At 48.6% G+C, this 26,811-nt stretch overlaps 1 protein-coding gene across 2 annotated transcripts in view; it reads right to left on the bottom strand.

Annotated features, from left to right (window-relative positions):
- The window catches only part of Afap1l2 (actin filament associated protein 1 like 2), a 97,678-nt gene extending 71,660 nt beyond the window's left edge, over nucleotides 1-26,018 (bottom strand). The window contains exons 1-2 of one of the 2 annotated variants that reach the window (XM_052182789.1): nucleotides 25,568-26,018; nucleotides 19,449-19,502 (exon numbers count right to left, since the gene is read on the bottom strand). In XM_052182789.1, coding sequence (XP_052038749.1) covers nucleotides 19,449-19,502; nucleotides 25,568-25,583 — 70 coding nt within the window. In that variant the 5' untranslated portion in view covers nucleotides 25,584-26,018. The remainder of the gene's footprint in view (nucleotides 1-19,448; nucleotides 19,503-25,567) is intronic. The other variant, XM_052182797.1, reaches the window with a different exon arrangement.
- Between the last annotated feature and the right edge of the window lie 793 nt (nucleotides 26,019-26,811).

The following is a 26,811-nucleotide window of genomic DNA, read 5'->3' as shown; positions in this document are numbered from 1 at the left end:
GAGCCCAGTGTCTCTAAAATAAAGTTTTATTGAAACATGGCAGTGCCTACTTGCTTTCGCAGTATCTATGGCTGCTTACATACTGAGAGGCCAGAGCTGAGTCACCGGCGTTCAGACCAGATGGCCACAAATCCCAAAATAGTTGCCACCTTGCCTGTCTTTTACAGAGAAAGCTGTGGCCCCTATTCCAGAGTGGGTAAACAGGCAGCACTCAGGGCACTGTGAAGCCATGACTAGACCAGAGTAAGATAACCAGACAGACTTTTTCTTAGCAAAATTTAAAATGTAACAATGTTTCAGTATAGTGGTTTGCATGACTACCATTTGAAACAGAGTCTTGATATTTACTATGTATCCCAGGCTGTCCTGAAACTCATCAGATAGCCTGGGCTAGCCTTGTGCATACAGTCCTTCTGCCTACAGTCCTGCCTCTCCTTCCCAATGTTATAAAGAATAGAACTTTTTTTTAAATGGCATAACATTTTGCCAAATTGGAATTAAAAGTTAGTGTCCCTATCATCAAATCAATTACAAATGTTTGTTAAAACAACACTTTTTTTTAACAATAAACATTTGTAATTGATTTGTTAGTGGAAGATTCTTAGCCAATGGGCTATTGGTTGCCAACTCTTACTGTGAGAAAAGAAGGAAGTTGGCTGTGATTTTACGATTTTGTATTTCAGTTCCCTGCCAGTGTAACTATTAAGAAGTATTTAAAAATTTTAATTTGATATGATAGCTGTATAGTTTTCTCCTGCCTACCTCAAATCTACCCATTCAATGGTGGCTAAACTGCACGCTGACACTCTTGAAGGGATCTGAACTGTGCAGGGGAAGGATGTCTGTCCAGCTCTTCGTCAGCGTCAGCTCATGCGTCAGAGTAAATACATGGAGCCTCATGGCTGATGTGGTCTCTAAATAAATCCTGCTGAGCACAGGTGGGGGAAGGGTAGGCTGTTGAGTATAATACAAAGACCTACGAAGCCCCAAATACAGGCAACGCCTTAGAAGAGCAGAAAGAGAAAACCAGAGCTGGAATCTGGTGCTACCAAGCAAGTGGTATTGGGTAGCATCAAACTAGCACACCTCTTCATTCAATCCTATAAACACATTTTTTATAACCTAAGGTAGAGAGCATTCAGTCCTGTTCCTCAGAAGCAAAGAACCTCTGCAATCCTTGCTCCCCCTGGAATCAGACCGCAGTGGTTACCTAACTCAAAACCACAAAGAAGGGTTTTCTGCCTACACCATCCCAGGGGCCGAAATGACACTGCAGATCAAGATCCTGATAATGCAGCCATCATACTTGTTAGATCCAGAACTGTCAACACTTAATTAAATACACACATGAGAGCATTCACACCATCCAAGGGATAGAAAGCACTCAAGACAGTAGACCAGAGAATCAGGGAAGGAATAATGGACCACCCAGGCAGAACCAACTAGAGATCAAGAAACCATTGGAGTTTCAGGCCTCCCTGCAAGTCACCACCCACAGAGCTGGGGGCCAGAAGATGGTCCCGGTGGACTGGGCTTGGCTGATCCTTTGCCTGCCTACCCAACACAGTGCAAGATTAAAGGGCACTCAACATGGTGTTTACAAATATCACCAGGAGGTATCATCTGAGTCCAGGTCATACCACATCATATATATGAAACATCTCTCCCATGCAGTTTGCTAATTCATACTTACCCTGCCCCTTCCTACTCTCAGATTTCCCCAGCCAAAAAAATGCCTCTGCTGTGATTCGAATGTGAAGTGTTTCCCACTGGCTTGGGTGGTGCATTTGAGCGCTTGGTTCTCACCTGGTGCTGCTGTCTGGGAGACGGTAGAACCTTTAGGATAGAGTCTAAGCTGGAGGAAGGGGGTCACTGCTGAGAGGTATCAAGGTTTTAAAGTCCTCCCCACTTCCCTACTCTGCCTCCTGACAGCAAATATAATGTGACAAGCCAGCCTGTCCCTCGGGCTTCCTCACCTTCCTCCACGATGGACCGTCTAGCTGACCTCAGCACCTGCCCTCATGCTTGCCTGCCTCGATGGAATGTGCTACTCAAATTTTATTGCATGTGCATATTTAATCAAGAGAGTGTGACTTGTGCACCCGTGAGCAATATGGTTAAGAAGACCAAGTTCTTAGCAGAGCAGCGATGATATGTATAGAATGGGCTGCTTTTCCTCAGTGTGGAAAATGGTTTCCCCAGCAAGGATGTTGGAACTGAGCTCTAGTCTTCAAGATGCAGACTGGTCAAGATACATAGCTGCTCTCTGTGTCTCGGTCTTAATTCAGTAAGACAGGAATGAGCCTTGGGCTTGTGAGAAAGGCAGGCCAATGGTCAGAGAGGCTTACGGAGGGACCGTGAGGTTGACAGCTCCATGTCAAATGGAGTCCTTGGTGTTCTCTGCAGACTCTGTTCAGGGCTCCCCTATGTTTTCTGTCTACATTTCTTTGTGGCACTTTTCAAGAAATAGAGACATGGGTTTTCCAAGATTTTCCCACATGCTACCAACAGTGTGCTGGGCCCCAATCTGCCAGGGAGCCTCACAGGCAGGGAGGATAGCAGCACAGAGAGCACAAATCAATGGAAAGTGTGCAGAATAAGGGTACAAACGGCTTGCTCTGCTCACAGCAGACCTGGAGATGTGTTTTTACGTTATTCATGGAACCCATGAGACCAACACTGACAACTCCTTTTTGCTTCAATACTAAGAATGTTTCTAAAATAAGCACTAGCTCGGTATGGCCACAGGAAATGGACCCAGTTCCCTGTCTCTGTGGCTGAAGATTGTACCCGGTACTCGGTTTACCTTTTCCAGGCGACTCTATCCTGTGTAGATGCCAGGATGGAATCTGGAGAAGGTTGAAAACAAGTGGGGAATCTTTGAAGAAGCCCAAGTTTAAGACCTGAGGGAACCTGAGCTACAACACGGGCACTGACATGCCAAGGACCACAGCCTCAGACCCATGGGAAAATGGCAAAGCCTTCCTCTGGTCCATGTGAGGATGCTGATAGTGTGCACAGAAAATGTCTACCACAGCTTTCTGCCCCACCGATATTTACAACCTGAAGACAGCTCCCCTACAGAGAAGGCTCATACCAAGACTGACAAAACCTGCCTCCTTAGTCAATTGTATTTAATAACCTCCCCTCCTTGTTTATCTGTATTTTTAAAAACCCACCTTCTTGTTTATCTAGACGTAATAAGGCTGTCTCCTCGTCCAGCTGTAAGCAGGACCCTCAACTTTCTGTTCAGCTCATAGGAAACATGCTGAGCTTCCCGTATGCTGCAGTTTCTCCATCAGAAAGCCCAGTTCACCCCAAGTCAGCTTCTGTGTGTCTGTCTTTTCTTCATCTCCCTCCCTCCCAAGTCAGGTCCGTCCTTGGAGCCATGTTGGAGATGGCGAACCACATGCGAAAATCACAGCCCTTACTAGGACATGGGGGTAAGGGTTCCTTTTCCAGTTGCATTTATTGTTTGAGTCTCTGTCTCTGTCTCCTCTTACTCTCTGTGTCCACACAAGAGTGTGTATACATGTGTGTGCGTATATATGTGGTCCTATTCATATCAAACTTCAGAACATGGAAATCTAGTTGTTTAGAGGGCAGAGTGGGTTGAGGTAAGGTGAGCACTGAAAGGCCTGGGGTTCTTTCCTGAAATGATAAGAATGTTCTAGATTTGGCAAGGTAATGGCATTGTAGGGCTTATTTTTAAATGGTATATGTTGTGTGGGTCTCTGTACATGTAAGTGCAAGTGTTCACAACGCCCAGAAGAAGGTGACAGATCCCTTAAAACTGGAGTTACCAGCAATTGTGAGTGGCCTGACATGGGTTCTTGGAACAGAACTCAGGTCCTTTCCAACAGCAATGTGTGGACTTAACGCCCAAGTGATCTCTCCAGCCCCTGAACTCTTTAAATGATAAAACAAAACTGATGTCAATAAACCTATTCTTTAAAGAAAAGGAAAACATGGAGCATTTTAAACATAACACCTTAGAAGAAAGCTTCCTAAGTGTAATCAAATCCCAAAGGCACAAAGGTAACTAAGTTTAATTTTTAAAAAAATAGGGGAAAAATTGACTACAAAAATAAATATAAAAGCAAGACTAAAGTCAACGTGTACAGGAAAACTAAAGGTGTTGCTTTCTTTAGTTTCTACAAAATGTTTCTACAAAAATAACTCTGAACAAACAACAATTCAGTATAAAATACAAGATGTAGACATAATGCTACTGTGCACTGTGTAAAGACCATCCTTGGACTACTGCAATGCTGATTTCTCTGTCCCTGTATCTAGCCGCAATCAGGACGTGGCATTGCGATGCCTAGTCTGCGTATCTCCTGCCTCGCTGTGTAAACATTGCTTCCCATTTATTCTCTGATTTGTCAATAAAATCTGAACAACCAATGGCTGAACAGAGGAGTGAAAAGGGCTGGACTTCTCATTCCAGCCAGTGAGGGGATCAGATAGGGAGGAAGAGAGAATTTGCCACAAGGAGAGAGTCAAGGAGATACCATGAGAACACACTGGAGCAGAGAGAAACAGATCATGGGGATTTTGGCTGGGAGGTAGCCAGATTAGTTTAGAGGATTAGAATAGATTAATACTGCTCAGTTATTGTACCATAAAACTTGATTAAGTAAAACTTATAATAAGTCGCTGTCTCATTTATTTGTGAGCTAGTCAGAATAAAGAAAAATTATCACTTTTATTTGGCCAAAAAAAAAATGAGTGAATAAATGTGCGTGAACAGAGAAAGCACGCACATCCCTAAACACAGGAAAAGATGTTCAATATCACTCAGAATGACACAACCCAAGGTTAACCTGCAAAGGCACCGCATAGACATTCTAGGGTGGGGAGTGGGTGACAGTAACTGGTGCTCTGCTAGTGAAGGTTTGAGGAAGCTGGCACTAGCTAATGGGACGAAAGAGAGACACAGTCAAGCCAATGTGGCAAAACATTCGTGTGGTCCAAACTACTTGGAAGGCTGAGCCAAGAGGATTGCTAGAACCTGAGGGTTCAAGCCCAGCTTGGACAACATACTGAGGCGCCCCCCTCCCCACAAAAAGACAGCTCACTCCCAACCTCCTATGAGAATGATCTGGCCAATCCTGTACAAATTCTAGACACACACAAAAAATAAATGTTAACAATGTCATCAAGCACTGAAACAATGTAAAGAGGGCAGGGGCTCCATGGGGGAGGAGCTGGGATACATTCTCAGCTAGCACTCAGGCAGCTGTGGCGGCTCCATCTTAGAGGAAATGGGAGACCTGGACAGAGGTGGATGCCATTCAAAGACTGGGACAAGGGGGCATGAATAAACAGGGTTCTCCTTCATTTCTACTGCACCCTTTGGCTTTCTAAAAGCCTTAAACCAAAGAAAGTGTATGGGAGGGGAAGGAAAAGGGCAAGAAGGAAAAAGTGAGAGAAGAGAGAAATGGGGTGGGGGAGACGGGTGGGAAGGGGGCAGGGGAATGGGCATGGGAGGAGAGGATGGGGTGAGGGAGGGGTAAGAGGGGAGGAGCTGGGGAGGGGACAGCAAGGGAGAGGGACAAGGGAGCAGGGGGAGGACTGGGGCAGGGGAATGGGGTGGGAGGACAGGGGAGGGGACTTTGAGGGAGGGGGAGGGAGGGGGATGGATACAGTGAGGGATGGGGCGGGGAGGGGTAGAGCGGTTGGAAGTAGTAGCCATTAGGATTATTATAGAGATAGGACAACGTTTGGAGGGTTAAGTGTACCCATGACATATGATCACTGAGGATAGAAAGTGGGGGATTTTGCATTCTGGCCAGGAAGCTTCTGCTGCTCACACGTAATCTGTAACAAGCACGGGACTTGCTTAAAGCCCAGTACAAAGGTACATCTGCACAAAAACACAAACGCGAAGCTACCACACCGAATTCTTCAAAGGACCCCATGTTTTTCTGAAACATTGTTTATACTGTTTTAAGACATTTGAAGAAACTCCAGCTGAAGAAAAAAAAAATAACAGAAAGGCAAGGAGAATGAAACCTGGAATTTTCCTGGCTGGGCGCAACCAGCTTGGAAATCAGCCTGCCCCTCTTTTCCCTGGCTGGTGGGAGAGGGGCTTCCTTCCCTGAGGGAAGCAAGCAGAACCTGAGCGATGAGGTGGGGTACCTACTTTCAGCTGTGGACAGGTACAAGGCTAGAGGAGTCCCCAGCTCTGTCTTCTGCGCTCTCCTCCCACTCCTGCCAGGGTGTAAGAAGGAGGCAGGGACAGGAGGGAGGCAGGGGACAGGAGGGAGCATTGGAACTGCTATCCGTTCCAATGTGCCCACTCACCCAGTCACAATGGCGGCTGCAGGCAGCATGGACTGCCCCAGAATAACAAACCCTCCAAGACCCAGGGTCAGGTGACTGCAGAGGACCTGGAAACTGCATCCCCAGGGTTAGCCTTCACCCCGTGGGGCAGGTGCTGGAAGGATTTAGGGCCTCTTCATCAGCCACCACCAATGCCCAGAGCCTTGCTGCTCTCTGTGGCAGCTTGAGCCTTCCTTGCTCTCAATGGCCCCATGTCTGTGGTCTCCCCTGCTCCAAGTGATGAACCAACTTCATTGGGAATATCTGCCGAGGGCTCTCTGAGAAGCGCCATTGTTCCTCCACAGAGGCAGCTGTGAGAGAGGACTAGGGACATTCATTACCGGGGACATTGGCCAACAAGGGAGAGACAGCTGTCGGGCTCGAATGGCATGTGTCTGTGCATTGCCTTTAGTGAAGTTTAGTTTCTAAGTGAGAACACCGTTTCTTCCAGATTCCATGAAATGGGGCAGCGTGTGTGGGTGTGGGGGGGGGAGGTGTGTGTCGGTGAGGAGGGGGATGCTCACCTTCCCCAGCTGAGACAGAGTCCTCGGTTGCTCACTAATCATGTATTGTATAAGGTGTTACCAGCTCCCACTTTCATACCTACCTCTTGCCCCAACCCAATCCCCTGCCACCTGTGAGCTGTGCCAAACACAGCCAAAGACTACGCCTTCCCTTCTTCCTCCCCTCATGTGCCCACAGCAGGGCTGGGCCTCCGTGCTCAGAAGGGCCCCACAAAAGCTCCAAGTCTGCCCAGAAGAGACCCATGGAGAACTCCGCAGAAACTTCTAAAAGTGGTTAAGGACAAAGTGAATGCCTACTATGTGTGAAGTGCCCTGCTGATGCTCATTTTAAAAGTGGTAAAACTAGCCTTGAGGATTAGATAGGCACACTGGGAACAGAAATCCACCTATCATCAGGTAGTGAAGTGTTGACAGAGGTCCCATGCAGAGTCTAGCAGCCAGAACCAGATATTACTTAGAAAGGCTTGGAAGGTGTGGTAGATAACTGGGAGGTGAGCTTGTTGACAGACAGGACACCTAAAGCCCAGCCTGCGGAGCTTCCTCTGAGGAGTACTCTCTCCCCGGCCAGGCTCTCTTCAGGCCAGCTTCAGCTGAGCACCACAAGGTCATCTCGACTCATTCTAAAGGGAACACCAAGATGCCTGCACTGTGGCCACCAACTTGATACCCCAACAACGACAAATCTAACCCTGGCTGCGGGTCAGATTTGAAGCCTTCTGAGGAACAAGGTTGACCAGGTTAGCCCAGGCAGCAGACTGCTAGAGTCGGGTTGTTGCTGGGCTGTCTGTGAGCGTTTTACTTGCACTGTGTCTTTATTCTCTTTGTCCTTACAGTAAAAGCAACAGTGTTAGCTGCTGGGCCCTTGGCCACCCCACACCTAGGTCTGACTTTGCTGGCTTGGAAGAGGATGAAAGGCCTGCTAGAAAAGCTCAGGGAAGCCTTTTATTACCAGTCTTAGCTCAGCCGAGTTCAGACAGCGAGCCCTGCATTCCAGGAGACTTCGCCCTGAGCAATGCAATGCCAAGAATGCCAACACAAGGAACTCTGCCTAGCCAGCCCTGTACGTACAGAGACCTTGTGAAATGGGGAGGAGTATTATGGGATACTTTGAGATCTTCCCACAGCCTCTCAGGAGTCTCCAGGGATTAACCAAGATAATGGGCAGAAACTGTGTGGGGGAGGGGCAGGGGAGAAAGATGAGTCAGTGAGCACGCTCACTGTCAGGTGTGTGCAGTAAGGCTTGCACATACCTTCCAGTAATGCAATAGTTATAGGACAGTCACAGTCAAGCCTCAGGTCCTGGTCACCCCATAGGAAGAAGGCCTGTCCCCAGACTTCTGACATGACTCCCTGAGATACTCATAAAGGACCTTGATGGACTGTTATTTGAAATGAGACACACCAACACTTTTAAATCATCTCTCACGATCTTGATCTTTGCTCAGGATCAGAAGTTTGCATCACTGTGGAGCAGAGAGTCAAGGCTAATAGTTGGGGGTTCTTCCTGTGGCAGAGACGCTGCTGCGGTGTCAGGAGCAGCTAGGTGACTGTGTCCTCAGTAAACTACAGAGGAGTAGCTAGCACTGAGCCTGCCCCTGCAGTTGTAGCCAGGAGGTCCAATGGTTCTCCAGGCCCAGTGATAATCCATGGCTGCACCAAGGAGGCAGAAGCTAGGGGGTGGTCGGGCACGGCCCACCCGATACAGAGTGTCCCCAAGCAAAGATCTGACCAAAATTCCAGTGAGTGTGCTCACTCCATGGCCACTGCCCTCGTGACTGCAGAGCACTGTGCTGTGCCAAGCGAAGGTGCTCAGGCTTTGGGCGGGCACTGGCACGGATGTTCTGCTGTTTGCAGGCATGAGATGCTCGCTGCCTACCTGACCTCTCCCTGCACCTTTCCTTCCAACCACGCTATCATCAGTCAGTCTCAAAAGAGAGCCCACCATCCCCCTGGTCTCCATGACTTGGAGAGTTTGCCACCACCCATAGCTACTTCAGCACTGAGACTGTGTTGGGAGCAGACTGGCTGGCCATGGCTGCCATGGCTACCTTAGCACTATGGACTTCTCTTAGCAAATACTCCGCCCTATACAGCTACAATAGTCCCCTTTATTATTTATGTTCAGTGTTTTCTCTTTTTGAAACATTTTTATACATAGTTTCTTTCACCAGGTGTTGAACAGAGATTGCTATGGATGGGGAAAAGAGGCAGGTGGCCATAAATGACCAACAAGATATACAATCTTCATACCATACTGACAGCCACCTCTTCACGACGCGCTTACAGCCTCTCCCAACCCATAGCTCAAGGGAGGCAATTCAGAGAGCAGAGATGGTAGGCACCAGAAATAAACACAGCAGTCCAGGCAGACTCAGTCCTCAGTCTGGTTTTCCTACCACTCCCCAAACATTTCCACTCAGGGGCTCAAACCATGAGCTGAACACACAACCACACTCTATCAACAAAATCTTACTCAATCCAAGCCGGTTGTGATGGCACATACTTTTAATCTCAAACTTGGGAGGCAGAGGCAGGTGGATCTCCGAGTTCAAAGCCAGCTTGGGTTACAGAGTGAGTTCCAGGAAAGTCAGGGCTACACGGAGAAACCCTACCTCAAAAAAACAGAGAGAGATACACACACAGAGACAGACACAGAGATACACAGAGACAGAGAAAGAGACAGAGAGATAGACACAGAGAGACAGACACAGAGACAGACAGATAGACAGAGAGAGATCTCATTCAGTTCTTACAGCTTCATCTGAATATGACATCAGCCTCTTCCTGTTAAAGAAACTAAGGCTCAAAAGTGTAACTGTGCCTCTCAGCAAGTTGTCACTCATAGGTAGCATATTGGTGTGAATCCACAGACCCCACAGTTTGGAGCATCATATTTCCCCACAGCAAAACACAGACCCCCAGGCACTGAGCAGCAGGAGAAGAAACACCTGATGCTTAAGAAGAAACAAGAAGGTGCTGGGGCCTGAAAGGTGACTGTGCCTCACCCTTGAGGAAGAATGTGCAGAGTCTGTGGAGGATCCCTGGAACCGATGTCCTGGGAGCCACTGTGCCTCTTCCTGGCTCTCTTCCACCCTCCCTTGGTAAAATGACTTCTGTGGAAAGTACAAAAGTGTATTCTTTTGGGGTACTTGGCTTTCCCAGTGGGGTGTTTTGGTTTCAGAGTAGTCTATCTGGTGGTGGCCTAGCCATCTGGAGGAGGTGGTAGGTGGGTCAAAAGCTAAATCTCACTTTGTCAAGTTCCTCAGAATGAGACACAGACTCCCAAGCACACCCAAGCTCTCTCTGCTCCCTCTCCTAACACCATTCTAACACATGACAGCCTTGAACTTCCGGACTTGTTCCTTCTGCCTCTCTGTAAAGCTTCTCCCAACTCAAGTCTCAACTCAGATGCCGCCTCCTCAGAGATTCTCCCGCCCCACTGGCTGATGCTGTATCTGTACCAACACCAACAAAGCACTCTGGTGGGGCCTTCTTTCCCTTTGTTTACATCTCCGCTGGGAGCTCTCCTGGAGAACTGTGGCTGGACCATGACCCACCATGCTTGGCTACCAAGGACCCAAACAAGACTTTACAAAGCAAAGCCCCAAAGTGTCTATTGTGTGAACACTCAGATGAAAGGAACTGTGTCAAGGCCATGGGTAAGGTCCTGATGACATCGCAAGTCCTCTGACTCAGACAGGCCCAACATGGCCTTGAGGGGTGGACATGAACTTAAAAAACAAGATTAGGAAAAACAGGCAAAAGATCTTTACTGTCGAGGATTCAGAAACCGTGGTTATGAGTGTAGCATCCAGGTCCAGAGATAGAGAACAGAAGTGAGTTCTGTCAGTCTAGCGTGCCTGGGTCACGGGCAGGCACGCTAGAAGAGTGAGCTGTATGTAACCCACCCTAGCTCAGCAGGAGAAGACAGAAAACAGACCACCAAAGTTGACCTTGAGGTAGCTCCAGTTTCCTGAGAACACTGAGCTTTAGTCCCTGGCTTGAAACGAAGGTCGATTTTTCTGTCTACTAACCATGCCACACCCCATGGGGGATAAGCTTTTCTCTTGCCTACATTTAATAACCCCAGTAGATGTGCAGACTGTGCCTTCTGGGGCAGGGAGAACATAGCATTGGGTATTGCAAATGGGGTACCACATGTCCTGGTCCAAATGGCTCTGTGCACACATACATACCTTTGTATCTCCGAGATTAAAAAAAAATACAGAAAAACAACTTTGAAATCAGGTGGGAACAGAGATTGTGGAACATTAAAAGGAAAAAAAGGCAGTAGTCAGCTTTATCCAGGTCAGACAGACCCAGGAGTATTTAAATATATTGATTTTATATGCCTATTTCACCTATGCCAGATGGAAGGGTGAAGAATGGGCCCCTGGGCTACAGTCTAGTGATCTGGTGTCCAGTCAAGGCCTGGAAATTCCCAAATCTACTGGTTTCTATTCAGTCTGACAGAATTTAGGTGCTGGCTGTCGGCCATGACCTGTACTTCGTCATGCAGACCCAAAGATGACTAAGAAAAAGGAATTCAGGATGGCTGCTGACAATGGGAAGATATACACCTATCAAAGGCCAGCCTGGCCATGCCAGGCCTAAGAGAAAGTTGTTAGGACTGTCCTCCCTCTGTGGTGATGTGGGATGGCCACACTCCTACCCCCACTCCTCCCTCTGTGATGATGTGGAGACGGATGGTGACACCCCTTGACCCCTACTACAGCTCTGACAAGCTATATGTGAACTTTAGGGCCTAGTATAAGAATGGTCTCTTATCACAGCTTTCTGGGAAAAAGCCTTGGACAAGCCAGCAATTCATGGGGCAGACACAAAGCAGAAGACCCTCTTCCCCTCTTCTCACAGCACAGTGCTTCAGTGTCTTATGTTACCCTCCTCTGCCTAATTCTGCTTTGAGTTAGAATTATATGTCAGCTTCTGGTAGCATGGGTGGACTGTAATATATAATTTCCCTTCTTCCCAGCCCCCCACGACCTTTCAAATAGGCACGTTTGATATGTGTTCTGCTTACTGTGCACTGCTTCATGAATTTTTAATGGATACAAGTGCTACTATCAAAGGTCTGTGCTCTCCGTCAGCATCAAGTCTCAAAGAGCCACCCAGGTTGCTGCAGGGCCAGCTGCCCCCTTGGCTTTGCTGCTCCAGATGTCTTCCTAAGTACCCAGCAGTTCTCCTGCCACTCCTTCCACTCACAGGGAGGCTGTTTCCCACTCCTGACCACAACAGATAATGTCTGAACTCTACCCCTGGGAGAGTTGCTCATTTCTACGTCAGCTAGCAAATGTATATTATAGTCATTGCAACTAAGACACGTCCAAGTGTTCTCCTGCCTTACTACACGGTCCAGTGCCCCTTCAGTCAGGTCAAAGGGCCGAGGAGTGACATTCCCTAGGAAGACTTGGCATTGGACAGGCCTTGCATGACTGCTAACCACCCGGGCAGTGTGTCAGCTGTGCTGTCAACAATGGCTACAGGAATCACAGCATCTCTTTAGATACTTTGTTAGGTTTCTGGTGGCCACTTTACCTGTAAACTCCTGTTCATATGATTTGTCTTGCAGGAACTCATTATAAATCTTAAATGCCAATCCCTTGACAGTTTAGATCAGCGGTTCTCAACCTTCCTAATCCTTTGACCCTGTGACACAGTTCCTCCTGTTGTCATGACCCCATCCACAAAATTCCGTTTGTTGCTACTTCATGAATACACCTTTGCTTCTGCTATGAATCATAATACTACTATTTGATACACAAGGTTTCTGATATGTGACCACTATGAAAGAGTCATTCAACTCCCACAGGGGTCACACCCCACAGTTGAGAACTGCTGTTTTCAATGTTCTAACTATTCCCTTCCCTTTCTGCTGTCTGTTAGCCATCTCAGGGTATCTACAGGTGAATGGACATTCCAACTTTGATGAAACTAAATGTGAAGAAAACATAGGGCAACAGAAGTTCCTCGATCATCTGAACTTTATTTTATGAGCACTCAAAATAATGCAATGCACACATTAAGGTGCCAGGGAAACAAAGAATAGGAACTTTAACACTCAAGGAGTTATATATAAACTGCACATATTTATGACATTAGCATAATGGCTATGGCCATTGAGAACTGCACAAGGTACACTGAGGGCTAAGAGCCAAGTGTGTGCGCACAGGCTTGTCGGGAGGAGTGACGGTCAAGGCATCCGGAGTGAACTTCGATAAATGAGCTTCCAGACAGTCCTGAGGGAAGGACACCTCAGCCAAGGCCAGCACTTGTGGAAGTCCACCATAGATGGCCACACAGGGTCTGTATGCCTACAGCCGGGAGCAGCCTCGGGAATGACCGCAGAAGCTGGGCGTACAGGAAGTGCTCCATGCACCAAGGGGGCCAAGCATGTCCTCAGTACAGTACCAGGGCCAACACATCTCCATCCTTTCCATTGAAAATTACTGCAGGCACCCTCTATTTCCCAGGAAGAAGATGTGGCCAGGTGCCTGAGGAAATCTACGTTTGTCTTAGTTATCGTACCAATGTGTTTGTGTCTCTTAGAAACCCATAGATAGAAAATATGGGAAAGACAAGAGTATCCATGGAGTAAGAGACAATCACAGAACAGTCTAGACTGCCCTGAAAGAAACTGAAAGGATTTCTTTGAAGCTGCAGTTCTTGGCCACTTCCCTGACTGCTAAGAGGACTTGTGTTAGAAACATGCAGGGTAAAGTCATTGGTGACACACTGGGACCTTACTCTGAGCCCACCAGGCCCCCTGCTAGCCAGATGGTTCCTCCTCCATCGTAATCGTTGTCACACTCCATAATGACACTTTTTTTTTACAAGTCACTTGTAGAGAATATTCTGCTCTAAGCTGTGTAACTGCCTTTGGTTTTTTTCCCCCCAACCAGAGAAGAAATGCATCTGTAGACACCCAGCAGCAGAGGCTGAAGACATCAGCGCCAGGCCCCCGGCCTTCTCTCCCTCTCTCCTCCCAGTCCCTTCGGCCTTCCCTCCCTAGGAAAATCATCTTCTTCTGGTCAACAAGCTCCTGACTTCAGAGTATTATACAGATGACTCAAGAAAATGGGGAGAGGGCAACAGACATCTCTCCTCTCCCAGTACATGTGCCTACTCACCCACATGCACACATGCACGCACGCACGCACGCACGCACGCGCCATGTCTGATATCGGTAAATGTTTAGGTCTTCAAAGAGAGGAGGTAGCTGAACCTCCCCATGTCAGACTTCCGCCATCTTTCCATCCTCCAAACCCATTTCCAACACAATCCCTACCTCACTTCACTTTGAGATGATTCCCAGCCCCTACTGCTAAGGACAAGAAAGTCATCAACTTTTTCCAAGGCCACCTACATTCTTGGGGCTTCCTCTTTAGAACAAAAGGCCAGTGTTATATAATACCAAAGTCCACATCTGGGTGAGCAGACCCACACCCTTGCTTGGGTTAGCTGCACCATGGGCTCCAGCAGAGCAAGCGGGCTCCCCACCTTCCTTCCTCTCCCATCTTCCTGCATACTTTGAGCGCAGGCTTTCCACAGCCTCCCCTGGCAGCAGAGAAGCAAGGCCCACAGGATCAGAACCTAGTATTAGACTTCGTTCATGTGTCAGTGGAACCAGCAAGTCAGTAGGGCCCTGCAGAGAAAGGCGATGCTTCTGGAAGACTCCACCTCAAGGCAGTCACTTAGATTCTCCTCTGAGAACAGAGTGCCCCTCCCTCTCTTGAGAGAAGCAGCTAGGCAGCAGCCAGGCGACACCTGGATCCCATAACTCTCAGAGATCTGATCCTGGTGGTGTTTACAGTTATACACACCAACCAGCATCACGTGACAGAGATGGGCGCTTGCCTGCTGGGAAGTCAGGAGGTCAATGGGAAAAATTATTTTAGTCTCTGTTGAGCCTTCATGTTTGGAACTTTTATCCAAACAATGCAGCGTTCTCATGCTCCCCCTCCCCCGCCATGTGCCAACTCCCCCCTCTGACACTCACTGGGGGGAGGGGGAGTGGAAGCTGTGCACAGGCTGAGACTGCAATCTTACCCTGTCCTATGGCCTGCAGGTCACATTACTACTAAAGAGGGGAGGAGGAGGGAGGGGAGGAGGAGGGAGGGACGGGCAGGCAGGGGCAGGGACAGAACACATCTAGTCATGACATACTAACCTATGGTAAGCTAGATGGAGGTTTATCCACTTAGTACGTAGAATATTCCCAGAGTAGTCCTTTTCTTTGGTCCTCCATTTCCCAAGAGGGAAATGCAGAGATTAAGCCCTGGTCCCTCTGCCTGCGACTGCCAGTTTCCTCTGTGGAAACCAGAAACTCCAGCTCTAGCTACTCCAAAGGAGAGACTGTAGCTACCAGAGATTTCGGGGCAGAAGGTAGAGAGTTCTCTCTTCTCTGGGTCTTTTTGGTTTCAGTTGCTCAGAGGGAAATGCACTTTCTGAATTTAAGTTCCATCTCTGAATAAAGATGGCATACAAGAGACCAGCTGGGGCAGGCAAAGGTACCCACCAGGCAAGCTTGACAACCCAAGTTTTATCCCTGGGTGGGACACACATGAAGTGGAAGGAAAGACCCAAATCCGCAAAGCTGTCCTCTCACCTCCATATATATGTAAATGTAAATGTATATGTGTGTATACATATTGTGGCACACGTGTGCCCCATCTCCTCCTATGTCTCTGTTTCTCTCTGTGTCTCTGCGTGTTTCTCTGTCTTGGCTTTTCTCACAATAATACTAAATAAAGCCCTTCATTTATTTTTATTTTCTATATTACTTATTAAATAGAATTATTTAAAGAAAAGAGCAAAAGAAAGTGTGGGTGGGGACAGTTCAGAGAGGAGAGTAAGAAAATATAAGTTTAAAAGAGAGAGGAGGAGCTGACCAAACCAGCTTGATCGTATATTCCCCTAACAGATTTCTCCCTGGAGCATCCTAAACCTGTATTTGTACGCACTGTTCATCACTGAGGGGCGTCAGGGCTGGAACCACAAAGAAGCACTAAAATGCTGTCTCCCTCAGTTGCTGATTCCCAGCTCTATTTCTTACACAGCCCAGGCTCACATGCCTAGGGATGGTACCGCCCACCACTGGCTGGGCCCTTGCCTGTCAATCATTAACCAAGACACAGGGCCACAGGCCAATCTGATCTAACCCAACCCAATGGAGGTTAAGTCTAGTCAGGTGACTCTAGGTTGTGCCATGATGAGAATAAAAACTAACACACAACAGCTAAGCTGAAGGCTCTATTCACTTCTCTCTGTCTCTGTCTGTCTCTGTCTGTCTCTGTTTGTCTCTGACTGTCTGTCTGTCTGTCTGTCTCTCTCTCTCTCTCTCCTCAAAAGCACACCAGTTGGGAGTGCCACAAAACTCAGATCAAAGGACCACAGGGAACAGACCGTCTGCAGTGCCTAGAGTCTGTCTGGGATTCTGACTGAGGAGATTTGCCACAGTGAGGACCAATACTGCAAAGATGAAGTTGAGATGCCCCAGGCAAGCTCACCACCCAACATTTCCCGGCCCTGCAGGCAGGGATGCCAAGCGTCCTAGCAGAGTTCCTTCCAAGAGACCACATTTGAAATTCAGTAAATCAGCTCAATATGTTCTAGGACTGTGGGTATTAAATAAAAGAAGCCAGTGAAACCTTCAGACAATAAGCTCATTCAACCCAATCTCTTTTTCTGCCCCCATCTGGAACTTGAATACAGTTAACATGAATAAATCCTGTTGTATAAGGACTGGGGGGGGCACAAAAAGGGGGTGAAAGATGGGAGGAAATGGCAAGAGGCCAGCTTGCTAGTCTAACAGGAAGGATAGCTGACGGTTCCCCTAACCCAAAGGATGTCAAAGTGAGCGGATAACCCTGAGAGTGTGGCCTTAACCTGCAGGCAGGTGAAACACTACCTGGTGTCCCCTTACCGGAGTTCTCCCAGGCACCCCTCTATACATAGTAACCCTCCAGGTTTTGTACAAACCAGATGTGGACGCCAGGGCTTCCCCAAACTTGAACTCTCTCAGGGAAATAAGCCACAGCTGGACCTGACTCTGCTTCAAGTTAAGTCTCACCAGGAATAGGCCCAAAAGTTTTGTTCACTGCAATCCCCACCTGGACAACAAATCCAAAAAGGAATAGAAGAATCACTCTCCTGACTATTGTCTAAGTCTGCTAGAATGGTCAGGAGGTTGACCAGAACTGCCTTTGGGGATGTCTGGTGGTTTGAACACACTAGTGTTTAAGAAGAGATATCTGTGTGAAATTCTCCAGATCATGTTCACATGGTCCTCTGGATAAATGTCACATGGATATACTTAATGAAGGGGCAAAAATTGGCCCCAGCCAGCCTAGTGTATGAAACCAATGAAATTCACCCCCTCCCAACACACACACAAACCAGACTGATTCAACATATTTGATTTAGAAAAGGAAACAACCAGATATGTATGGTGAAGACTAATAATTTAGCCCCTGCATCACAAGGCTCCGCCCTGCCTGGTGACATCCTTTACATCATCTGGGACTGAGAAGGCTCTGCCCTTCTATTTCGTCATGCCATGGCTTTCTCTCCCTTCAAATAAATCCTGGCCTAATCCTTGCCAGCAGAACTGCCAATGTCAGAAAGACAACAAAGAGTGGACCATGGTGCAGCCTGGACAGGCCTTTCCAGTTCAATGGCCTTCTCAGAGCAGAGACTTACAGAAATATTGCCACAGTCACCACGTGAAGCCACATGTGGCCGAGCATGCGGGGTGGATGACCAGGCCTTCCTTACCCAGGGTCCTCTTGGACTCAACTGCTGTTTGGCATTTAGGAGAACTACTGACATCATAATGAGAGGAAATTTTGTATCATCAGGTGTTTTCTAGAAGTCTCCGCTTCTTAGGATACAGTTAAGTTTGAGTCTTTTTTGTTTCAAACCACAATCCTGCTCTAACTTCAGCAGCAAATCTAGACTCGGTTTTGACTGAAGCCCTATAAAGGGCTCAATGTGTTCAGCACAACCTCGGTCACACACCGTTGTTTACAAAAGTAGCAAATTGATTTGTAGCAAAGTAAACAGAAAACATCATAGAGAGATACATTGTCAAGACAGATAGTGGGCCACAAATGAGGATACTCCAGGGCCTGCAAAGTATTTCTAAAAGGCAGTTTTATCAAGGTATGATTTATACACAGAGAAAAATAAGCCTGGCCTGTTACCTGGATAGTACACAGAGCTGTCCAATCACAGTAAGGAGGCTGGCCATTTCTACCATTCTGTAACACCTATTGCTGATATCATGTCCTATCATGGACCACCCCATCCCCAGAGCAGCGCTGTCAACTACAGAACAGATTCACTTTCCCCATAGGTGGCCTGGCCTTTTCTAAAAGGCTGTGTGAGCAAACTGAACAGTGTAGGCTCCAGAGCCTCCTTTCTCAGCGTCCTGCAAACCATCAGAGGACACTTACAACCACGTTCAGTCTCAGACTTTCACTTTCTCACTTGAAACACTAAACACTGGCTCACCTTTGCTGCGATGATTCAGAGAGGACGCCAGAGCTGAAGTCTGGGAAAAGGGCGAGGCCACCTGTTTTCCCGGGGCCAAGGGGTCTCCTGGCAGATAGCTTCCTTCGAGGAGGCAAACCAGAATGGCTGGTTGTTTGACTTGGGAAAGGCACATTGCCTCATGGGATTCCTTCCCACTGCGCACTCTCTCCAGCTAACAGCCAGCTCTACTCCCTTGGTTTGATCCTGAGCAGAAGGCTTTGTTGCAGTCTGCTCGGGCTGGCATTCCCTGCAAGCTCAGGTCTCTCAGGTGCCGCCCTGTGCCACTCTGTCCACCCCAGTCTGGAGCAATGCATGCAGGGTGAGGCCGGCTCCTTCCACACGTCTGCGCATTATTCTCCATACCTTCCACTTGGCGGAGTTTGTTCTTAGTTCATTTGTAGATTACATGGAGAGGAAATGAGAACCCACGGAAAGAACATCAGCAAAAGGCTCAAAGCTCCTATATAAACGTACTGAGTGATCAGAGAGAATCAGAAGGACCAGGATCGAGGCTGAGCCAGCGAGTCCTGTCTGTCTTCCCAGCTGGCACAGACAAAGCTCACGGTGTCTTGGGAAGCAAGCACTTGGCCTGAGGACTCCTAACTCTGAAACTTTACAAAGGATGCACACAGCTGGAGCCTCAATTAACTGAGGACTCATACACATACGCCTCAAGGGCAGAACCTCGGCACAGGCATGACTCTCTCTCTTTCCCTGACTGAAGGAGACATCACCCTCAGCGAAGGATTTACCAGTGGCTCCTGGGCTATTCCACCAGGGTGCCTGGGAGTAGGTTAGTGATCAGTAGCTTGCTCATACAGAAACAAGGCCCAGAGGGATTAATTGACTTGCCCATGGTCACGCAGCATGTTAGTAGCAAAAGGTATATTAGAAGCTCCAGCCCCTGTGTGTCCAGGCTGGAGCCTGGCTCCATGGTATCCCCCTAACCCCTCCATCCACGGCATAGGCTGAGCCAGGTTTGCACCCAGGGGAGCCTGGAGGTCAGTGAGCTGCTGCAGAGGGCACAGACAGGCTCATACTCACAAGCAGAGACCTGCAGGATTCTTCTCTGCACCACCAGACAGCAACAGCCCTGTGCTGGAACAGACAGAGAAAGCGCTCAAGACGCTGCAGCTGGGGGCAGCCAGGGGCTCTTCCTTCCTCACTTCCTCCCTCTCTTCCTCCCTCTCTTCCTCCCTCTCTTCCTCCTTCACTTCCTTCCTCACTTCCTTCTTCACTTCCTCTCTTCTAGAACTGAGCTCAAAGATTTCACCTCAATCCCTTTGTGAACTGGGTCTTCTCTAGAAAAAAGCAGGACACAAGTGCTCTTTATACAGGAGACTCTCACGGGTCAGTTCATTTGTTCTTACTATGTGCCTAATAAAGGGCCAAGGGCGGGTCACTCTGGAGACAGACCTGAAGTCCCTATCATGACAGAGTATAGTCTACCATGGATAATAAATCTGCATATAATTATAAGATGGAGTAACATTAACTCAGGATATTTGTTGCATGTCTACTGTGTGTCATGTATTGATGAGGCCCTACCTAAAGTAGTAAGGGACCAAGGGAAGGTATGGTGGCTTATGGAAGACAGACCTTGGGCTGGGTCCTGAAGATGGAGGGAGTTTCACTCAGTAGCTAACCCCTTCCTGGCATAAAGACACTCACAAGATCAGGACATTACTTCCAGGGATTTTTTTTTCTAGATGAATTCTTCAGCAGGAATTCTCCTTTTAAAAACTCAGCGTTCCATATCCTGTCGCCAACCCTGTGAGCAGTCGCTTGCTCTCCTTGGCCTCAGTGGCTCTGGCTCTCAAAATGGGTGTGATTCAGCTATTTCAGACCCTGGCACTGTCCTTAACAATCTTTGGAGACATAGTGACATCCAAGTCCTTCAAAGAATGAATTCCTTCCATACTTGATAGCATTCTCTTCCCCACTAAGTCTGTGACTCCCCATCTCTCTCCACAGGAAATCGGTTTTATTTATAAGAATCACAATCCTAAACTGACCTTTGCTGGCAGCCCCACCCCCCTCACCCTACTCTCTTCCCAAACACATTCTCCCGCTGAGGAGGCCTCAGTGACCACAAAGAAGTGATCCAAGAGTGGCTGAGAGGTCACAGAAGGGACACATGACAGCTGTTTTCTAGGTGGGAAACTGAGACCTGTAAGTTCAGCAGCTAGACCAAGGAGGCACGCCTTGTAGGTTACTAGGTTTCTGGGCTTCTGTGTTCTGCACGCCACCATGCCTTCCCCTCTGGTGGCAGCCACAGTGCCCTTCTCCCTAGCTTGGGAGGCGTCTTCCTCCCCTGAAGAACAGGGGAGCATTTCCTTTAGAGGAGCATTTCCTGTCATTAAAAGGATTTGGAGGAGAACCCGCACGCACACACCACTTTCTCAGCTTTGAAGCTCCCTGGCCCAGCCTGGCCCTTTAATTGTGCTGGAAGTGGCCCAGTTCCCAGAGCTTTTACCCAGTCAGGAGAGAGAAAGGGCCCAAAGCAGAAGTCCTGGCTCCTGCTTTTCAGCGCCAACATGACCTCTCCCATGTTTTTTCTGCTTTAAACCATTTCGCTGCCAGGCTCCCACACGAAGAGCTTCAAAGTCAGTACTGCCCAGGGTCAAGAACAATGAGCAAACTCAGAGCTTTAGGGCTGCAAGGCACGGAGACTCTGACGTTGTTTTAAAACAGTGTTCTCACGCATCCGTTCAAAGCCTACAATAGCTAAAGGTGAATCACATCAGATTTCTGCAGAGATCACAAGGTGCGATGGAACAGCGAGAGAGCGTGCAGTGTTTCTCTCCGTTCGTGCTTGCAGTTTTCAGGTGAAGGATGTGTATTGAATTCTGGTTGGCCTTCTGTAGCCATAGGTTCTGTGGCCTCAGAGTCAGGCAACTGCAGATCCACAATATAGGGGGTGACATAAGGGAATGCTATGTTTTTGATGATGTGTACTATAACGTTCAGCCTGCAAAAGTTACAACGGCATTAAATGTGTACTGGTTTCTTTGCCATTGTTCCCTAAACATTACAATACAGCAACGACACACACTGTAATCTAGAGGTGAGGTAAAGCAGTTGGGATAACATTGTGCCCCATATGCAAATCCTTTATCTCTTTAAGGACTTGAGCATCATCACATCTGGGTACCCCTGAAAGCAGTTCTTCTGAGGAGGAAGTGGACTTTTCATGTTTGCATATACATGCATATGGGCCAAAGGCATGTAATCTTCTTCAATTGCTCTCCACCTTACATTTTTAGAAATTAGAAATTTGTCCCATGGGGATTTGGACCTTGCAGACTCAGGTACAGTGGCTAGCCAGCACACATTGTCGCAGCTGGCTCTTCACACTGGTGCTGGGGTCTTGAACCCAGGTCCTTGTGCTTGCATGGCAAGCACTTACCAACTGAGCCATCTTCCCAGCCCCAGCCTGCTCCTCTAGTTTTCTATTTTGATGTTTTCTTTTTTTTTTTTTTAAGGTAAATATGCTTTTCAGTGTTGAGTCACATTAGGGTCACCTGGAGGCCTTTGAAAACTTCAGTACCTGACCTATCTCTATATGTTTAAATGGAAATGTCTAATGGCTCTGAGCATCCCTGTCTTCCTGGGCCACACACATTTATGGTTCCCCATACAGCTGAGGTCAAGTGTACTGCTACAGGTCGGACACCAACAGGTAAAGGACTGAGCTCTTAGGCATGGAGAAAGAAGTCCTAAAGGGCCATGATTAAGTTATCCATCTACTTTATTTCCCTTAATTATTTGTCTTTTCTTTTTAGACCTTCCCTGACCACAGCTCTTAATGCTCCCCAACAAAATTCCTTCCCTGACCACATTGTTTTCTGGACAAAATCTCACCACTCTCCCACCCCCCACCTCCTGCACTATAAAGCCCCCCCACCCCACCTCCTGCACTATAAAGGCCCCCCCTCGACCTCCTGCACTATAAAGCCACCCAAGGAAGTGGTGGTCAGACCAAAAATCCAAAGGCACTAGGAGAAGGCTTTACCCGCAACCCATTACACCCATCTAAAATGAAGTGTGTATGTTTCATCCAGGCCAGTTAGGATCCAAGAGTGATGCAACTTCAGGAAGCTTTGGCGTAATGTGCCAAGTGTAATCCACAGATAGTAGGTCAGTCACTTGGCCCTGGACCCACTCACCAGCTGGGAGAGCAATAGGAATCAGGATCCTTGACCGCATGCGATGAGGTCAGCCAATGGGCTCACGCACAGTGATACAGGATGCTCTTAGGAGAGTCATAAATATATAAACACTCAAGGATGGGAATCTTTTCAAGGCACCCTGTAGGACTTGGCACAGAATCCTGGACACTTGTAAGGGTCTTACTGCTTATACAGTGCCAAAGAGATTCACACGCGAGGCATAGCAACTTTACCAACACTTTATAACTTTTTCCAGAAAAGCTCCATCCCTCTGAGAAGGGGCCCTCACGTACTCCCCACACCCTTTTGGTCTTGACTGAGAAAGCAATGGCAACCTAGCAAAGGGGGTTGGAGAAGACTGGAAGAAGCTTCCTGCTGGTTCTCAATATTAGATGCTTCAGCCATCCTCAGCTCCCTCAAGACCATTAGCCCAGAGCCTAAAAACATGACCTGGGGAGGAAGGACAGTGGATACAGAGGCCAGGGCCACGGAAGGCATTGTTGTCCCCATCCCACCCCCATGGCAGCTTTCTAAGCCTTTCAAATTAGGGGCAACACTTTTGGACTCTGAAGACAAGAACGAGCAACTCTACCTGTGTAGGAAAAAGAACTTAAAATTGGGAATATGAAAGTATTTAAATTTAAAACTATGTCAGATGCCATAAGAGTTTTCTCTGATTGATTTTACGAAAGCCCAGACAAATCTTGTTTTTCTGTTCAACTTTATCATTTAAACCACTATATCTACTTATTCTGCAACTACTCAGTCTTACCTTTAAAATATTTGGTGTGGGGTGCACTGAAGGTCAAACCCAGGGTCTTGCACATGCCAGGCAAGTTCTCTGACACTAAGCTACCTTACAAAATTGCAAAGGCCCCAGGCTCTGATAAGCAAGAGCAACCTGGTTTATCAATCGTGCAGCTTAACAGACATTTTGCACAGACAAGGGTCTGCATTCACTGCGAGTTCCCAAGGCACGACTCATCTGCCTCTCCTGAGAAGAGAGAATGTAGCTCACTGAGAGCAAGAAGATCCCCACATTCTTCCCAGAAAAATTAGCAGATATTAGCAGCATGACATCAGTGAGAGCTGAAGTTGTGTTTCCAGAGAGGAACTGAAGAAGGCCACGTGGATTCTCTTTTGCAATCCAGGTAATTCTCAAGTCTGTGCACTCACCGATCTTTAAGGCATACATTTCCAAAACACAAGCACTCTAACCTGAAACCAAGTTCCCTTCGTTTAGCTGGAAGTCTCTAACTGATCCCAGCAGAGGAGAGGATTTTCAGCTCCCAGGACAGAAAGATAAACTAAGCAGATTTTATTCTGTCAAGGACCAATTCAAAAAACAACATAAAAAACTTGCTTGTAAACCCTGGATGGATGCTTGGCTGCCCACCTGTGCCCAGTTCTCTAATATGAACGAACCAGTTTGGGGCTTGGGCAAAGTAGCTTGCAATTTGGATCCTCGATTTGGGGCCAACATCTGCTTCAGCTTCACAATCCAAGGAGCTGAAGCGACCTTGGAAGTCGGTATTTCCAGTGGGGAGACACCCAAGGCCCCAATCTGCCCCCCTCCCGACCCCCAGATTCCCTCCCTAAGGGCGGAGGCCCAGGGCGGCTCAGCAGCACATTACCCTTGTACCAAGAGAGCCGCTGTGGCCTCCAGTGTTCGAGACTGCATGAGGGCGACATCAGCCTTTCCCTCACAAACTGACCAGATTCCATCAAAACTAAGATAAGACCTCCCGGTTGGACGTGGGAGAGAGGCTCCCGTGAGTGATCACTAAAAGAAACAAGAAATTTGCTAAGTGGTTCCCCCTGGCGCCCCTCCCCCACCCCGCTGACTTCAGAGCCTAGACCCTGCATTTACAGGTGAGTCACTAGTCGCTAAAGATCCTGAGGAGGAGAAAGCGCAAAAGTCGAAAGACGTTACTACTACTACTACTACTACTACTACTACTACTACGTCACTACTTTAGGGAACTAAAGCCTGTCGGCACAGGTCCCTTATGTGAGTTCCATAAATAAGAAATCACAGAGGGGAGAGCGAGATTCCTTGGCAACCTGCGCGTTTGCCTTATTACTCTCCCATGGGAAAATAAATACAGAAGCAGAATTTTCCCTGGCAGGTTTAGCCTAGACAACCCTTGAAAAGAGTGATTACTGAGACTTTTCCCAGAGGGGCGCATGTAGGGGCGTACTGAAATATCAGCTTCAGGGGCAGCACCTTGAACCCCCTTTTCAAAGGACCTACTATCCGAGGCTTCTGGACTCCAGCCTTAGGGCTCCAAAACCTATCGGGCATATCCGGGCCGGCCCTCCCACCATGGTTTGGCCAAGATCCCTGGCCAGAGCCAAATCCAAGCTCGCTCAGCTGCCAGGACGCCTACAGGCGCTCCACCTGCTGGGCAGTCCACTGGGCTCCTAACCCACACCCACACGCAGCTTTGGGGTGCAGGTCCGCAAAGGGCATGGCGAGGCAAGGTTACAAAGTGGTGGAGCAACGGACCTAGACAAGAACAGACTAGCACGCCACCCCACCACTTTAGTTGTTCTTGCCACTGGGCAAGGCTTTTCCAGGAATCTGCAAGAAGCCCCTCAACAAAGTAGCATCCATCGAAAGGACCCTACAACTCGCCCCTATGCCCCCAGCACCCCTTACTGTTGAGACTTACTTGGGGCTCCCCTCCACTATAGACATCTTTTCTCCGAGGCAAACTGGGGGTGACAGAATGGCTCCGGACACACCCTCGGTTCTCCAACAGGTGAGAAGCCTCACTTTGATCTCCAGGCAGAGATCAAAGTGAGGCTGTCCTAGGAACCTAGGAATATCAAATAGAGCGGGCCGCATTCTACAGCTAGAAGCCCACCGCCCTGTTCTTGACTCCTCGGTGGCCCTCTCTAGGGCTACGGTCCCTTGGACATAACAGTGCGTCCTGGTCACCTGTGTCTGGGAGACCCAGAGCAAGTAGGTGCGCCCTGCGCCCTCACCTTTGTAGCGCTCCATCCCGGGCACGGCGTGCGATCTCGGCGCTGCTATCGGCTCCGCGCTTTGCTTTTCGCGCTGGGCTCCGCGCCCCGGCTGAGCGCTGGCCCCTCCCAGTGAGGTCACGCTCGCCGCCCGACCTCCCGGAGTGGCCGCCGCGCCCCTAGCCCTCCGATCCTGACTCCACCCGGGCGAGCCGTCCTGGACCCCGCTAGGGATCTCCGCAGCCAGTCAGGACAATCCGCGCTCTGGTCTTCACGCACCCCGCACTGGGCTCCCCGCCCCGAACGCAGATCACTTCCTCCAAGTCAGCCCGAGGGCGGCGGCGCGAAAGAAAGAGCCTGGGACGACCTCAAAGCCTGGGGGAAACTCCGGGACCAGCGAGTTCCAGTAGTTCTCCTCCAAGGATATGTTTTCTCCAGCGTCGAGACTGCGAACCCAATGCCGGGAGGAGGAGACTGAGGGCCAGCGGGGAGGTGGAGACAGGCCTAGAGCGCCTCCTGCTTGACGCATGAAGCCAGTGCGCCCACATCCTGGGCCCTCCTAGATGACTTAGAAGCTGCTGGGGGCCAGCTCTCAATCCACTTTGCCCCGCACCGGCACCTGTGGATTTTTAAAGCACAGGAAAACAGCGACTCGTAGCCTGCTCCCTGATCCCAGATTTTATGGGCGTCTGTAGCATAGGCTCTCCTGAGGAGGACTACAGTGTCTGGTCTTCTAGAAAAGATAGCACCTGTCCTGAGATAGATGAGTCTGTTTCTCTACTCGGTGCTATGTTTCACCTGGGAACACATTTAATCCTTGTTTGTTCGTTTGTTTGTTTCCAGTCCTTCCAAACTCCTAAGTCCTCCCCCAAGATCCACATTTTCTTTTAAACTTTCGGATTTCATTTTTTAAACCGTGCTTGGTCTCTTGACAGATCTCCCAACTTCCTGGAATAAACACTTGGGGAAGAGCTGTTGTTTTCTGAGACACCCCTTCACACGTCCCTGGAGCAGCAGAGTCAGCTCTGATCTCTGGAGCTCTTCTGCCCAGCAGTCTGCACAAACACTTTTCCTAGTCAGAGCGGCAGCTCCCAGGAACAGAGCCCTCCTCACCAGCCAGGAGCCTTGCTCAGGGCTGCAACGACCCAGCCTTTCAGTTTGCCCATTCACCCTGAGGTAGCGGGTCACTGTCTGTCTCCTGTAGTAGAAACAAGTTTAGGGGGAGGGAGTTGGACAAAGTCACGGGGAGGAACCCTAGGGAGGGC

This window comes from Apodemus sylvaticus, chromosome 1 (genome assembly GCF_947179515.1).
Source record: "Apodemus sylvaticus chromosome 1, mApoSyl1.1, whole genome shotgun sequence".
Taxonomy (NCBI): domain Eukaryota; kingdom Metazoa; phylum Chordata; class Mammalia; order Rodentia; family Muridae; genus Apodemus; species Apodemus sylvaticus.
The sequence above is the reverse complement of the archived record's forward strand: the minus strand, read 5'-3'. Positions and strand labels throughout refer to the sequence as shown.